General features: G+C 44.8%; 1 protein-coding gene across 1 annotated transcript in view; it reads left to right on the top strand.

Moving 5' to 3' along the window:
• The window catches only part of MERTK (MER proto-oncogene, tyrosine kinase), a 137,517-nt gene that overhangs the window by 107,347 nt on the left and 15,063 nt on the right, over positions 1-15,107 (top strand). The window contains exons 11-15 of the mRNA XM_019969605.2: positions 1,717-1,802; positions 3,405-3,500; positions 4,453-4,533; positions 9,633-9,725; positions 12,008-12,126. Coding sequence (XP_019825164.2) covers positions 1,717-1,802; positions 3,405-3,500; positions 4,453-4,533; positions 9,633-9,725; positions 12,008-12,126 — 475 coding nt within the window. The remainder of the gene's footprint in view (positions 1-1,716; positions 1,803-3,404; positions 3,501-4,452; positions 4,534-9,632; positions 9,726-12,007; positions 12,127-15,107) is intronic.

Here is a 15,107-nt window from a genome sequence, read left to right as displayed (position 1 = left end):
TATTTGCTACAATCAGTCAGACAGTATCAATACATTATCATTAACTAAAGTCCATACTTTATTCAAATTTCCTTTGTTTTTACCTACTATCCCTCCTCTATTCTGGGGTTCTGTCCGGGACACCACACTACATTGTCTCCTTAGGCTCCATGTCTCCTTAGGCTCCATGAGTTTCCCAGACTTTCCTTGTTTTTGATGACCTTGATAGTTTTCAGGAGTACTGGCCAGGTATTTTGTAGGATACCCTCTATTAGAATTTGTGTGGTGTTCTGGTCATGATTAGACGGGGGTGGTGGACTATTGAAAGGAAGCCCACAGAGGCAGAGTACCATCTTCATCCTGTTACATCCGGATACAGACTGTCAGTGTGATTTCACTGTTGATGTTGATCCCGATCACCTAGCTGAGGCGGTATCTGCCTAGTTTCTTTACCATAGTTATTTTTTTCTCCCTTTTTATACTGGGCTCTTTGGAAGCAAGTCAGTGTTTGCAGCTCACATTTACAGGGTGAGGAGTTAACACTCCCCCCATCTCTTAAATACAGAAAGTGTTAGTCGTTCTCAGTCATGTCTGACTCTTTGCAACCCCATGGACTGTAGCCCACCAGGCTCCTTTGTCCAAGGGATTTCCCAGACAAGAATACTGGAGTCAGTTGCCATTTCCTTCTCCAAGGGATCTTCCCAACCCAGGTATGGAACCTGGATCTCCTATATTTCAGGCGGATCCTTTACCGTCTGAACCACCAGGGAAGCCCTAAAATACAGAGTATGTATATGAAATATTTGGAATTCTTCTGCACAGGAGACTTGTTTCTCTTCCCCTCTTTATTTATTTATACACACACATGCATGTATATACATAAACATGTATATATGTATCAATTTGGACTCATGAATATTCCTTTTATACTTTGGGTTATAATCCAACACAACTTCATTGTGTTGCTCAAATTGTTACAGCTTTGGCGGTTGGGAGCTTATCAGTTGTTCTAAACTCTCCATGGTTCCTAGACAGAGTCCTAAAATGGATCTAAGGAAGAAGCTTATTTCTCCTGGTGGGAAATGTTTCTGGCCTAGAAGAGCTCTCTTAACAGGCAGCAGCCTAGTAGCATCTCGTGGACTCAGCCCCAGCCTGGGGAGCTCTCTGTTTCTAGTCTGAGATTGAAAGGTTGTTGTTGAATCATGTGAATACACCGGGATTCTTGGCCCCCGGAGGAGAAGAATTCAATCCGGGGCCAGAGACGAGGCTTGATCGCTCAGAGCTTTTGTGTAATAAAGTTTTATTAAAGTATAAAGGAGCTAGAGAAAGCTTCTGACATAGGCATCAGAAGGGGGCAGAAAGAGTACCCCCTTGCTAGTGTTAACAATGAGGTTATATAATCCAAAGACTGTCTGGAGGTTGTAAAGACCTCATCAGACCTACTCCCATAATTTACATTTTAAGATAACACTGTCCTCAGGCAAGATACATCCTTGTAAAGACCAGGTCTACTCCCATAATTAACATTTTAAGATAACAGAAGGTTGAATCCAAAGACTGTCCTTAGGCAGGATACATTATTGTTATATAATCCTAAGGAATGTGGAGAAAGAAAAAAAGTTTGTCCTTTCTTCCTCCTTGAGAATTCCAGACCCCTCTCTCCTTGGGGACCCCTAGATTTCCTATCAACCTGCCTAGGAAATGACTCTCTCAAGATGTCCGTTATCATTCACCCAGGAGCGCCTTCACAGAGGAGGATTCAGAATTGGTCATCAGCTACATGGCAAAGCAGTCCTTCTGCCGGCAAGCCATCGAGCTCACCCGTAAGTTGACCTTCATTTCTCTCTTTTGGCAAAGGCCAAGACTATTGAGGGGCTTCCCTGGTATCCAGTGATTTAGACTCCATGCTTCCAATGCAGAGGATGCGGGTTCAATCCCTGGTCAGGGGACTAATTTCTCACATGCTGTGTGACCAAAAAGAAATGATTAAGAACAAGCAAAAAACCACAAATTAATTGATGGATTTCTAACAAAAGCCAAAGGAGTTGAAGAATGTCTATCTTTAATGTGCAAAATGTCTTTGGAAAGCAACAAGCAGGGAATCCAACATGGCCCTGGGCTTCCCTGCCGGGCAATTCCCTGGAAACCTGGAGCTGTACTTGAGGTGAAGGCCCTGGAGTTAAGGACTCCTGGTGTTTGAAACATGGGAGGAAGAAGGAACTCTCAGGGTGAGAGGAGAAGATGCGGGCAGAGGGACTTAAACAGCAAAGCAACTGTCATAACCTCAGAGCTCATTTCCTGTTTTTTCCTGGCAACCAAGTCAGAGAACAACTTCCTAACATACTTTGCGACAATTATGGTTTGAACTTTGCTGAATCAGAGCAGCAACTCTTAGTCTCAAAGAATGGGAATAAACAGCTCTGTTCTTGAATAATTTCAGAAACAGGGTAGAAAGTGTTCGAATATTATCAAATTCAAGTGTCTGGATGTTTGCTGAAAAACAAAACAATAAATAAATATAAGGATGATGGAATGCAGATTGTGATGAAACAAAAACTCATTTGATGTAGAATGTTATTAATTCCTTCTCTTATCCAGAAGTTTTGAGATTTAGGTGTCTATTCTTGCATTAAAAAAAAAAAAAATCCTCTGTTTGGACCAATTTCTTTCTCTGATGGGGGGACGATTTGGGTAAAATTTTTCCGCTGAGAGCTAATGTGTTATTTCTAATGATCCACATTGTTTCTTTTTCTTTCAAAGTCTTGCTCATTCCCGAAGTATGGCACAAACTGAATCATTTGCCAGTAGTTACCAAATTGGTCTCCCTTTCCTGGTTAATACTTCTTGTTGATAACATTGATTGTGCAGCATATCTACACCTTACAGGAAATCTTAGTCTTCAGTCTCCCCACCAAGTATTCCATTTTGCGCCTCTTATGTCATTAGAGCGAGGTTCTACGCACCATACGCAAAACAGACTGTGCCTTGTTCTCGACGTGTCTCCCGTGGATTCTGTGCCAGCTTCCCCAGCGGGGAGGGCAGAGGAGATGTCCTGATGATGGTTTCGTATCCCATAGTTAGGGGTATAATAGTAAATACTAGAAAGAATATTGACTTGTCTTCTTCACTCCTTTAAGTGAAGGGCAAAGCTCCCCTGCATGAATATGATTGCCAGCTGCCCAATGGGAATGGTTCTGATTTTTATAATCGTTCAGGATTAATTTTGCCCTGATGGATTGATTTTACTCACTTTAATCACAGCAGGATTAAGTACGATATTTCATTATTGACATTTGGCAGGAAGAGCTATGCATATAAAATGAGAAAAATGTTAAACTTTTTTATGGAACTTTATGATTTTAATTATGTTCACACGAAAGGAAGCATCCTGACAGGTCATATATATTCTGTCACTCCTTTTATAGTACAGAGCTTGGGAGTCAGTGAGGAGCTGCAGAATAAACTAGAGGATGTCATGATTGACAGGAGCCTTCTTATTCTTGGAAAAATTCTGGGGGAAGGTAAGCAGTTTTTTTCTTCCAAAATATGAGTAAAAAGGTAAGCAGCTCACAGTCATTTTTTAAAATATATATATTAAATAGAATACCATTCTTGTGACTTTAACTTTTAATACAAATATCCATAGTTCTGTTTTATAACTTTTAAAATGAAAAAGTCAACAGTGATTTCTGAAACTCAGATGTGACCTATGAAAAGAGCCTCAGACTTCCCCGGTTGCCTAGTGTTAAAGAATCTGCCTACCAGTGCAGGGCCATGGGTTCAGTCCCTGGTCAGGGAAGACCGCACGTGCCGCGGGCAGCTAGTCCTGTGTCCCACTACTACTGAGGCCCAAGCTCTGCAACAAGAAAAGCACCACAATGAGAAAGCCACGCACCACAACTGGAGAAATCCCCAAGGCCCGACACAGCCAAAAGTAAATAAATAAATAACAAAATTTAAAAAAGAAAAGAGCCTCTTAAACATATCAATTCCCTCCTTCATTAAAAAGCAGCAGTTCATTGGTCGGCTTACCATACACCTTCAATGTTTTCCTCTAGTTCTTAAGCTTACTATTCTTTGCACCTGCCAAGTTACATATGAACAAAAGTGAAGATACACATTTCGTGTCAAAATCATCTTAGGATGAATGGTAGACGTATTAAAGAGTTTGTACTTGATGCATGTCAGTAACAATTTCCAGGTTGTCTTATAAGTTTCCTGGATCAGTTTTGATGCTTAATAAAGTGATGAACTGAGCTAAGTCTGAGCCAAACAAGCCTGTGAGAAGCAGGAGGCTAGTGCACGGCCTGTGCCCGGAGTTGACCAGTGTAGGGGGCCTGGGCTGGCTCTGACCCGCTGCTGTGTGGAGGTCACTCTGGGGTCACATGAAAATAACAGCTCTGGTGCTGTCCCACTGTTGTGGGCAGGAAAGATTTTGCACAAGGTCAATATAGATGTTGTTTTATTTCACAGGAGAGTTTGGGTCTGTCATGGAAGGAAATCTTAATCAGGAAGATGGGACCTCTCAGAAGGTGGCTGTGAAAACCATGAAGTGTGAGTTAACCCCGATTGTTCTAGGGGCGGGCAGCTATTTCAGCATCTGGTGCTTCATCAGGCCAGTGATGGATGATGGAGTTCATGTGTCATGATCCCTATCAAGTCACAGAGGGAGAGCTACTATGATGAACTGTTCATACCTGCATCGTATATTCTTTTCTTGTTTAGTGTTTTGTTTATTTATGTATTTATTATTGAAGTCTTGATGATTTATGGGCTTCCCAGGTGGTGCTAGTGGTTAAGAAACTGCCAGAAATGCAGGAGACAAAGAGTTTGATCCCTGGGATGGGAAGATCCCCTGGGGAAGGGAATGGCAACCCACTCCAGTACTCTTGCCTGGAGGATCCCCATGGACAGAGAAGCCTGGTGGGCTACAGTCCATGTGGCCACAAAGAGTCGGACACGACTGAGTCACTGAGCAGGCATGCACACAGTTGGCTTACACAGTTTCAGGGCTACAGCAAAATGATTCAGTTATACAGATAGATTTTTGCATATTCTTTACACTTGCCAGGGAGGGGGAAATTTGCCTCTCCACCCATCTTAAGTTCTCATGGCTGGCCTAATAATAAACTTGACACAGGACAGATTAAAAGGAGAAAAAACATAAATTTTAATTAATGCCCAGGAAGATCTCATAGAAACGGGACTTACAAAGTGGCCAAAGGAGGCACTGTGTAAATGTTTTAGAGAAACAACACAATTGTGAGAGAATGACAGGACAAAGAAACTTGAGTGAGATGTCCAATTAAGTGAAGAATCCAGAGTCTGGGCTTGGAGTAGTCAATTTAAAGACCTCTCAAGGTTTGTTTATACAGGCTTCTTCAGCCTGAATTCCCTATCTCTGGTGATAAGGATGTCCTTCATCTTTCACTGAGAGATTTATTTCCTGCTTTCAGGAAGACAAAAAGGAGGGTCAGTGCGTCCCTCTTGCATTAGCCGTTTCCTAAGTAACTGTGATTCAGAATAATCAGTATGCCACTGTGGCGTATTTTGGGATGACCCACCCTGAGCCCCAACGCACGAGGCAATAGCGTTTGTTGTTTACTCTCTACCTCCCTGCCTCTGTCACCTAGTAGAGATAATGATTCCAAAGTAAGGCATGAATTTCCAAGGCAGGCTGGATCTGGTAGCAGCATCTGACCCCAGGGGTCATTCTGGCTTAGCTTGGTGGATTCACTTCCTCACATGAGGGTGTTTGTGTGGGTCTGCAGGAAGCTGTGGGCTGCCTGGAAGGCAGGATTCTCAGAGAGAGGAGAAGTGTTCTTTGGTCAAAGGCATAGGAAGGAGAGCCGTGATCACGGACTACAGTCTCCAAGTGAGCTGAGGAGAGTGTCTGCATCTGGGTCAGGAAGGGCCTGAAAAGTCATCACAGAGTCTGTTTCCAACCCATGAGTGGTAAAGCACTGACTGTTAAGAGTCTTCAGCAATGAGGAACAAGACCAGACGACATTCTGGAATGTTCACTTTGGTTCCAGTGTGGAGGAGGAGGAACTATTAATACAGTGTTGACAAAAATAGTGATAGATGCCAATTAGAACACTCCAGAATCTGTGCTGGTGTCCAGAGAGACACAGGCTTGATTCCTGAGTTGGGAAGATCCCCTGGAGAAGGAAATGGCAACCACTCCAGTATTCTTGCCTGGAAATTTCCATGGACAGAGGAGCCTGGCAGGCTACAGTCCACGGGGTTGCCAAGAGTCAGACACGACTGAGCGACTGAACATGCACAGGACTTCCCTGGTGATCCAGTGATTAAGACTCTGCGCTTCCACGGCAGGGGGCACAGACTGAATCCCAGAGGGATCTCTGGTCAGGGGACTAAGGTCCCACATGCCATGCAGCGCGGCCACAAAATAAATAAATAAATAAAAGTACATTTTAAGAAAAGAATGGAAGAAAATAGAAAATTAGGGTAATTTGTATAGGAATCGCATCCATGCTAATGATCAAAGATTGAAAGCCCAGTCAGTCTCCGGACTCCAAGTCACACACTCTTCTACACTGGCCTGGAGGGGTTGCACCACAGGGGAGGGTTTTGCCCGCCATCACACTTGGTTGTTTGGGGCAAAGTGGGCAGACGTTTCCTGAGTTTGCTTTGATAGAAGGATTAATATATATTAAGCCCATAGGAGGCACAGACCTTGTACTACATGCTCTTATATGTGACTCCAGCCAACACTCCACTCCTGTTAATGTTAATGTGCATTCCCTAAAGTGTGCCGGCTTTATGTTTGATTTTTTTCCTATTTTTTTGGTGGGGGTGCACCCTGCAAGATTTGCAGAATCTTAGTTCCGCAACCAGAGATTGAACCAGGGCCCATAGCAGTGTAAGTGCAGAATCCTAACCACTGGACCACCTGGGAATTCCCTATAGTTGATTTTAATTGTAGCAGCTCAGTGGTAAAGAATCCTCCTGCCAATGCAGGAGACATGGGTTCAACCCCCGGGTCAGGAAGATCCCGGAGAAGGGAATGACAAACTGCTCCAGTACTCTTGCCTGGGAAACCCCATGGACAGCGGAGCTTGGCGGGCTACAGTCCATGGGGTTGCAAAGAGTCGGACACAACGAAGCGACTAAAAATAACACAAAATACATCATCTTAAGGCTGATTGCAAATAGGAAAAGGAGTACGTCAAGGCTGTATATTGTCACCCTGCTTATTTAACTTACATGCAGAGTACATCATGAGACACACTGGGCTGGATGAAGCACAAGCTGGAATCAAGATAGCCAGGAGAAATATCAATAACCTCAGATATGCCGATGACACCACCCTTATGGCAGAAAGTGAAGAAGAACTAAGGAGCCTCTTGATGAAAGTGAAAGAGGAGAGTGGAAAAGTTGGCTTAAAGCTTAACATTCAGAAAACGAAGATCATGGCATCTGGTCCCATCACTTCATGTCAAATAGATGGGGAAACAGTGGAAACAGTGTCAGACTTTATTTTTGGGGGCTCCAAAATCACTGCAAATGGTGACTGCAGCCATGAAATTAAAAGACGCTTACTCCTTGGAAGGAAAGTTATGACCAACCTAGACAGCATATTCAAAAGCAGAGACATTACTTTGTCAGTAAAGGTCCATCTAGTCAAGGCTATGGTTTTTCCCAGTGGTCATGTATGCATGTGAGAGTTGGACTATAAAGAAGGCTGAGCCCCGAAGAATTGATGCTTTTGAATTGTGGTGTTGAAGAAGACTCTTGAGAGTCCCTTGGACTGCAAGGAGATCCAACCAGTCCATCCTAAAGGAGATCAGTCCTGGGTGTTCATTGGAAGGACTGATGTTGAAACTGAAACTCCAATACTTTGGCCACCTGGTGCAAAGAGCTGACTCATTTGAAAAGACCCTAATGCTGGGAAAGATTGAGGGCAGGAGGAGAAGGGGATGACAGAGGATGAAATGGTTGGATGGCATCACCGACTCAATGGACATGGGTTTGGGTGGACTCCGGGAGTTGGTGATGGACAGGGAGGCCTGATGTGCTGTGGTTCATGGGGTTGCAAAGAGTTAGACACAACTGAGCGACTGAACTGAACTGAAGAATCTTTTAAATTTACAGTTCAGAGACATTGAGTACATTCATATTCTTGTGCAACCATCACCACCATCCACCTCCATAACTTTTTCACCTCACAAAACTGAACTCCATACCCATTAAAGAACAACCCCCATTCTCCCCACCCCGTCTTGCACCTGGCACTCACCATTCAACTTTCTGCGAATTGGACTTCTCTAAATACCTCATTGGAAAAGACTCTGATGCTGGGAGGGATTGGGGGCAGGAGGAGAAGCAGACAACAGAGGATGAGATGGCTGGATGGCATCACTGACTCGATGGACTTGAGTCTGAGTGAACTCCAGGAGTTGGTGATGGACAGGAAGGCCTGGCGTGCTGCGATTCATGGGGTCACAAAGAGTCGGACACGACTGAGCGACTTAACTGAACTGAACTGAAATACCTCACAAAAGTGGAATCATACAGTATTTGTCCTCGTGTGACTGGCTTATTTCACTCAGCCTAATTATAGAATTTTAAATGTCTCTTTTGAGTTGGCATGATTCCAGAAACTTGGTATGAAAGTGCATCTAGTTCACAAGGCAGAATTGTGCAACCAGACTTGCAAGAAATGTGCTGAGAGAGAGAAGCAGTTTGTTCTTTTTTTGAGGCAAAAATCATTGCAACAGACCAGTTGGATTCAATTTTAGGTGTTGGGTTTTTTTTGTTGTTTTTTGCTATTAATAATCAGTTCAGTTCAGTTCAGTCGCTCAGTCGTGTCCGACTCTTTGTGACTCCATGGACTGCAGCACCCCAAGCTTCCCTGTCCATCACCAACTCCCGGAGCTTGCTCGTACTCAATGTTCATTGAGTTGGTGATGCCACCCCAATATCTCATCCTCTGTTGTCCCCTTCTCCTCCTACCTTCAATCTTTCCCAGCATCAGGGTCTTGTCCAATGAATCAGTTCTTCACATCAGATGGCCAAAGTATTGGCGTTTCAGCTTCAGCATCAGTCCTTCCAATGAATATTCAGGACTAATTTCCTTGAGGATTGACTGGTTTGATCTCTTAATTTTTAGAATGGTTTTAGATTTATAGAAGGGGACTTTCCTGGTGGCTCCAGCAGTAAAGAATCCACCTGCCAATGCAGGAGACATGGGTTTGATCCCTGGGTCAAGAAGATCCCCAGGAGAAGGGCATGGCAGCCCACTCTAGTATTGCCTGGGAAATCCCAAGGACAGAGGAGCCTGGTGGGCTACAGTCCAACAGGGTCACGAAGAGTTGGACACAACTTAGCAAGTAAACGGCAACAACAGGTTACATTAGGGTCCAACTTGTGTTGTATGTTCTGTAGGTTTTGACAAATGCATTATGTCCTGTGTCCACCATTCCAGGGTCACACAGAAGTTTCATCTCCTGAAAATCCCTATAGGCAACCGATTCATCCCTCCCCCCAGCCAGTCCCTGGCAACCACTCTTACTGTCTCTATCATTTTGCCTTTTCCTGATTCTACTTTTCAAGAATAAAATTGCTATTCCTCTTTCCCCTTCTCTGAGTAATAACTCATGGCTAACTTTTTCCATCTTTTCTTTTAGTGGACAACTTTTCGCAGCGAGAGATTGAGGAATTTCTCAGTGAGGCTGCATGCATGAAAGACTTCAACCATCCGAACGTCATTCGGCTCCTAGGTACTCACGGAAATGCAGCATTGGGTGACCGGAGGGCCTCGGCTGATACACTCTGGGCCCAAGCAAAAATCTCTGGGGCAGATAAACATTATGCCTTGTATAATCCCAGAGTACTTCATAACATTGGGTCTTTGCGAATTCCCTGGCAGTCACGTGGTTAGGACTCAGCCCTTCCTCTGCAGGAGGCCTGGGTTCAATCCCTGGTTGGGGAACTAACATCCTGCAAAAGAAAAAAAAAAGAGTTGAGTTTTTCTCCCAAAAGACTTTTTATGGTTGCATTTTTCTGAAGCTGGTTGTAAAAATAGGCCTAAATTTCCTGGATACCAGTGAACTCAGGAGTGTTTAGTGTCCACAGAATTCTAAGTTGCTATGGATTAAAATAGCCTCACTTACCCCCAACCCCACCCCCCGCCCTTACAGGGCTTCCCTGATGGCTCAGTCGGTAAAGAATCTGCCTGCAATTCAGGAGATCTGGGTTCATTCCCTGGGTGGCAAAGATCCCCTGGAGAAGGAAATGGCTCCTCCACTATTCTCCCACTCCAGTATTCTTGCCTGAAGAATTCCACGGACAGAGGAGCCTGGCGGGCTACAGTCCATGAGGTCGAAAAAGAGTCAGACATGATGTAGCCCTTAAACCACCACTACCACCCCACTTACAAGACATGAAAGCTGGTTATGCTATAATTTGTCTTGATTTCAGGTTGCACGTGAATCAAAGGCTAGTAGGGCAAAGCTGAAAATTAGACAAATTCCATAGATCATCTTTGAGAAACAATTTTTAAAACTTCTTTTGGCTCCACCAAGTGACATACGGGTCTTAATTCCTCTCAGGGATTTAATCTGCTCCCTGCAGTGTAAGCTAGGAGTACTAACCACTGGATCACCAGGAAAGTCCTGAGAAACCGTTTTTAAATCAATTGAATCAAGTCCCATGAAATTGTCAATATAGAGCCCAAGAAATGTGGCTTCCCTGGTGGCTCAGACAGCAAGGAATTCCCACCTGCAGTGAGAGAGACCTGGATTCAATCCTGGGTTGGGAAGATCCTCTGGAGGAGGGCATGGCAACCCACTCCAGTATTCTAGCCCGGAGAATCCCATGGACAGAGGAGCCTGGCTGGCTACAGTCCATGGGGTCACAAAGAGTCAGATATGACAGAGCAACTAAGCATAGCAGAACCTAAGAAATCAGTACTTGAAAAGATATTAAAAATTTTTTAACGTATTAATTTCTTAGGATCTATGTTGGCAGTTTCATGGGATTTGAGTCAGTGATTTAACAGTGAGAATTTGGTTTTGTGACACCATTTACTAATACTCAGTGGAGAGCTGGTCTCAAGTGGTTGGTGTGTGATGCTCTTCCAAAAGGGGAGAGCAACCTAAAAATAGTTGAATGTTCTGCTGACTTCTTTTTTTGCTGTCCTTTGACTTGATAAATGCTATATTCTTGGAATTTTCAATGTTTATTGTGATGGACACTGCCAGAGAGATGGGAAAACTAATGTTTGGAGACAGTGTTGTGTCAAAGAAACTACTGTGGCTCATTTGTAGCTATTGACTTCAGCAGAGTCTGAGGACAGTGGTGCTTAGTCGTTGACTACCATCTGCAAGAGCTTTGCGAGCCTGATCTCAGACACTCTGATTGTAGCATCTGTGACAAATGATGTGGAGCTTTTCCTCTGTATAACTGTTAACATTTAGAGACATGGATTTCACCTATGGGCCCTCAGAATTAATTCTTCCAATAGTTTTAAGTATTTGGTTGCAGGGGACTTAATATGATTAATTATTTAACCATCATCTGAAACTAGTTTGCTCTCGAATTCTACTGTGGTCACCTCCCCCTCAGTTTGACTCAGTATAACAAAAACTCCATGAGCTACTTGTTTTTTGTTGTTTAGTCACTAAGTCGTGTCTGACTCTTTCGCGACCCCATGGACTGTAGCTCACCGTGTTCCTCTGTCCGTGGGATTCCTCAGGCAAGAATACCAGAGTGGGTTGCCATATCCTTCTCCATGGCTGTACTTGGTATTGATTACTTTTTTGAGAACTTTCATGCAAAGATTGGCACTAGTCTGAAAGAAAAAAAAAATACCAAGAAGTGGACCCCAGTGTGTGTTCCCTATTCTAAAACACAGAGTGTGTGAGTTGTGAATGTTTTGTTTCATTTTTTTAACTGTGAATTTGAGAGTGCCTGGTTTCAATTACCCAGCGCTCCTGCAGCGCATTTTCTGGTCACTGCTAACAAGGGCTCTTTGTAACTCACTCTCTGGTTTTAATTCCAGGTGTATGTATAGAAATGAGCCCTCAGGGCATCCCCAGGCCCATGGTGATTTTACCCTTCATGAAATACGGGGATCTGCACACCTACCTCCTCTATTCCCGACTGGAGACAGGACCAAAGGTAATCCATCACCCCATTGCCTGAACAGTGCTCAGGGCTCCCACGACAAGGCCAGGACGACCTCCGCGTCTACCCTGCAAAGGGAAGCAGGGGACGCTGGCCTTTGTCCAGTGCTCACTGGCCCTGGGGGTTGATGTAAGGTGTCCATCGTCACAGCAGACCTGCCCACAGGTTTCATTATTCTCATCTTATGTGGGGCAGAAACCAGCTGGGGGTGGAGCTGAGTGGGCCCCTCTTGCTATCAGAGCGGCTCTTTCCTTCAAAGTCTACTTTTTTGGATTGTTTACTATGAAATCACCAGATGTCGGAGCTGTCTCAGTTCCCAGTTGCATGAGTTTTTTTCAGAGAGTCAGAGGGGAAATTGGTTGCATCCATCTTTCGATTTGTCCCGAGCCCCTCTGTCTTCAGAATCAGAAAGCATGTTAGGAATTGGTAGGCCCGCCTGCCTACCTTCCATGGTGCCCCTGAGAGAGGGCCGCCCCTGAGACCCCACAGGGCAAGCCTTGCCCTGAGCCCCACAGCACAGAGAAACCAACCAGAAATGGGCCCTTAGACTGCAGCACCTCACCCCCCAGCCCCAGGTGGTGGACAGGGTCCTGACGAGAGAGCAGTAGCAATGAAGTGCCTGGCAGCGCCGCAGGGGAAGGTCCTCATCCCATGAGACAGGTGAGCCTGGAGGAACGGCCACTTATCGAAAGCTTATGGAGACAGCTGGAAAAACCACAAAGCTGGGCTTCTCTGGTGGTCTAGTGGTTGAGAATCCACCTGGCAGTGCAGAGGACACGTGTCCCATCCCTGGTCCAGGAAGATCCCATACGCCACGGAGCAACTAAGTCAGTGCTCCACATCTACTGAGCCTGTACCGTGTAGCCTGGGAGCCCCAACTACTGAAGCCCATGCACCGAGAGCCCGGGTCCCAACAAGAGAAGCCACTACAAGGAGAAGCCCCCGCATCAGAACGAAGAGTAGTCCCCGCTCACTGGAACTAGAGAAAAGCCTGTGCAGCGAAGTCAAAACTAAAGCAAATAGGGACTCCCTGGTGGCCCAGTGGTTAAGACTCTGCACTCTCAGGGCAGGCGGCCTGCGTTCCATCCCTGCTCAGGGAACTAGAGCCCACCTGTTTCAACTAAAGATGCCATGTGCCGCTACAAAACATCGAAGACTCCAACTGCTGCAACTAAGACAGGGCACAGCCAAATAAATAAATAAAATACGAGTATTTTTAAAAACAAAGTAAATCGTTAAAAAAAAACAACCTAAAACCTGAGACCAGTTTACGGAGAACATTTTCTGGAGCCTTCTCTCCTGTACCTTGCTGCCCCTGTTGGTATTGTATGCAAGTGTTATGGAAACACCAGGAGATTTTTTATTTTCTTTTTCTTGGTTTTGTTCTGTTCTTTCAAGGGATGGTGGAAAGAACCTAAAAGAGAAAGAGTTCCTGCCTTCTTCTGGCTCCCGTGCTGGTCCCATGCTCATGCCTATTTTGGTTTTTACAATTTATGTATTTATTTTTGGTTGCACTGGGTCTTGTTGCCGTGCTTGGGCTTTCTCCAGTTTCGGTGGGTCGGGGCCCCTCCTCCTCGTGGTCCAGGAGCTTACTGTGGTGCTTTCTCTTGCTGCAGAGCACAGGCTCCAGGGGGTGGCAGCTTTGGTGGTTGTAGCATGTGGGCTCAGTCGTGTGTCTCGTGGGCCCTGGAACTCGCAGGCCTCAGTACTCGTGGCACACAGGCTTTAGCTGTGTCTCGTGGGCCCTGGAGTACACTGGCCTCAGTACTCGTGGCACACGGGCTTTAGCTCTGTCCCGTGGGCCCTGGAGTACACGGGCCTCAGTACTCGTGGCACACGGGCTTTAGCTCTGTCCCGTGGGCCCTGGAGTACACGGGCCTCAGTACTCGTGGCACACGGGCTTTAGCTCTGTCCCGTGGGCCCTGGAACTCGCGGGCCTCAGTACTCGTGGCACATGGGCTTTAGCTGTGTCCTGTGGGCCCTGGAGTACACGGGCCTCAGTACTCGTGGCACATGGGCTTTAGCTGTGTCCCGTGGGCCCTGGAGTACACTGACCTCAGTACTTGTGGCACATGGGCTTTAGCTGTGTCTCATGGGCCCGGGAATACCCGGGCTTCAGTACTTGTCACACACAGGCTTTAGTTGCTCAGTGGCTTTAGTTGCTCCCTTGAATCTTCCAAGATCAGGGATCAAACCCTTGTCAGCTCTATTGGCATGCAGATTCTCATCCATTGTACCACCAGGGAAGTCCCATCAGTTTTTTTATTTTAATGGATCATACTTTTGCTGTTATGTTTAAGGACTCTTTGCCTAACCCTAGGTATAATAGATTTTCTTCTATGTTTTCTTCTAAAAATTTGTTTACATGTTATGTTTAAGTCTGTGAGCCATTTTTCATTAATGGGGTGAAATTTAGTCTGTTCTATTTTGTTTATAGATGACCAGCATCATTTGTGAAAAGATTATCCTTCATCCATTTATTGCTTTTGCACCTTTGTCAAAAGTCAACTGTGTGTACACGTGTGGGTCTGTTTCTGAGTTCTCTGCTCTGTTCCATCAAGCTGTGGGCCATCCTTTGCCCTTACCACATCTTCAATATTACTGTAGCTTTGTTGTCGTAAAATCGGGTAATGTGATTCCTCCAAATTTATCCTACTTTTTCAGAATTGTTTTCACTATTCTAGTTTGGTAAATTCTAGAATCAGTTTGTCTATGTCTGCCAAAAATACTGCTGTCATCTTATGGTTTTTTGAACAAAATAAATAAAGAAACAAAAAATAAAAAAGTTTTAAAAAATTAACAAGTAAGGAAACAAGTACACAGCATTTTACTTGCTAATGAATCATTTCTATTTGCAAAAATACAAGTATATTTCCAATGATGAAAACCCCCAGGTTTTTATAAACATTTTAAAGGGGTATAGTTTTATATTTTGCTGCCTTATAGCCACAGGTAAAACTGGAAGGCACAAAATG

The sequence above is a fragment of the Bos indicus genome, chromosome 11 (genome assembly GCF_029378745.1).
Source record: "Bos indicus isolate NIAB-ARS_2022 breed Sahiwal x Tharparkar chromosome 11, NIAB-ARS_B.indTharparkar_mat_pri_1.0, whole genome shotgun sequence".
NCBI lineage: Eukaryota > Metazoa > Chordata > Mammalia > Artiodactyla > Bovidae > Bos > Bos indicus.
Note: the sequence above shows the minus strand (reverse complement) of the source record. Positions and strands in the feature narration are given on the sequence as shown.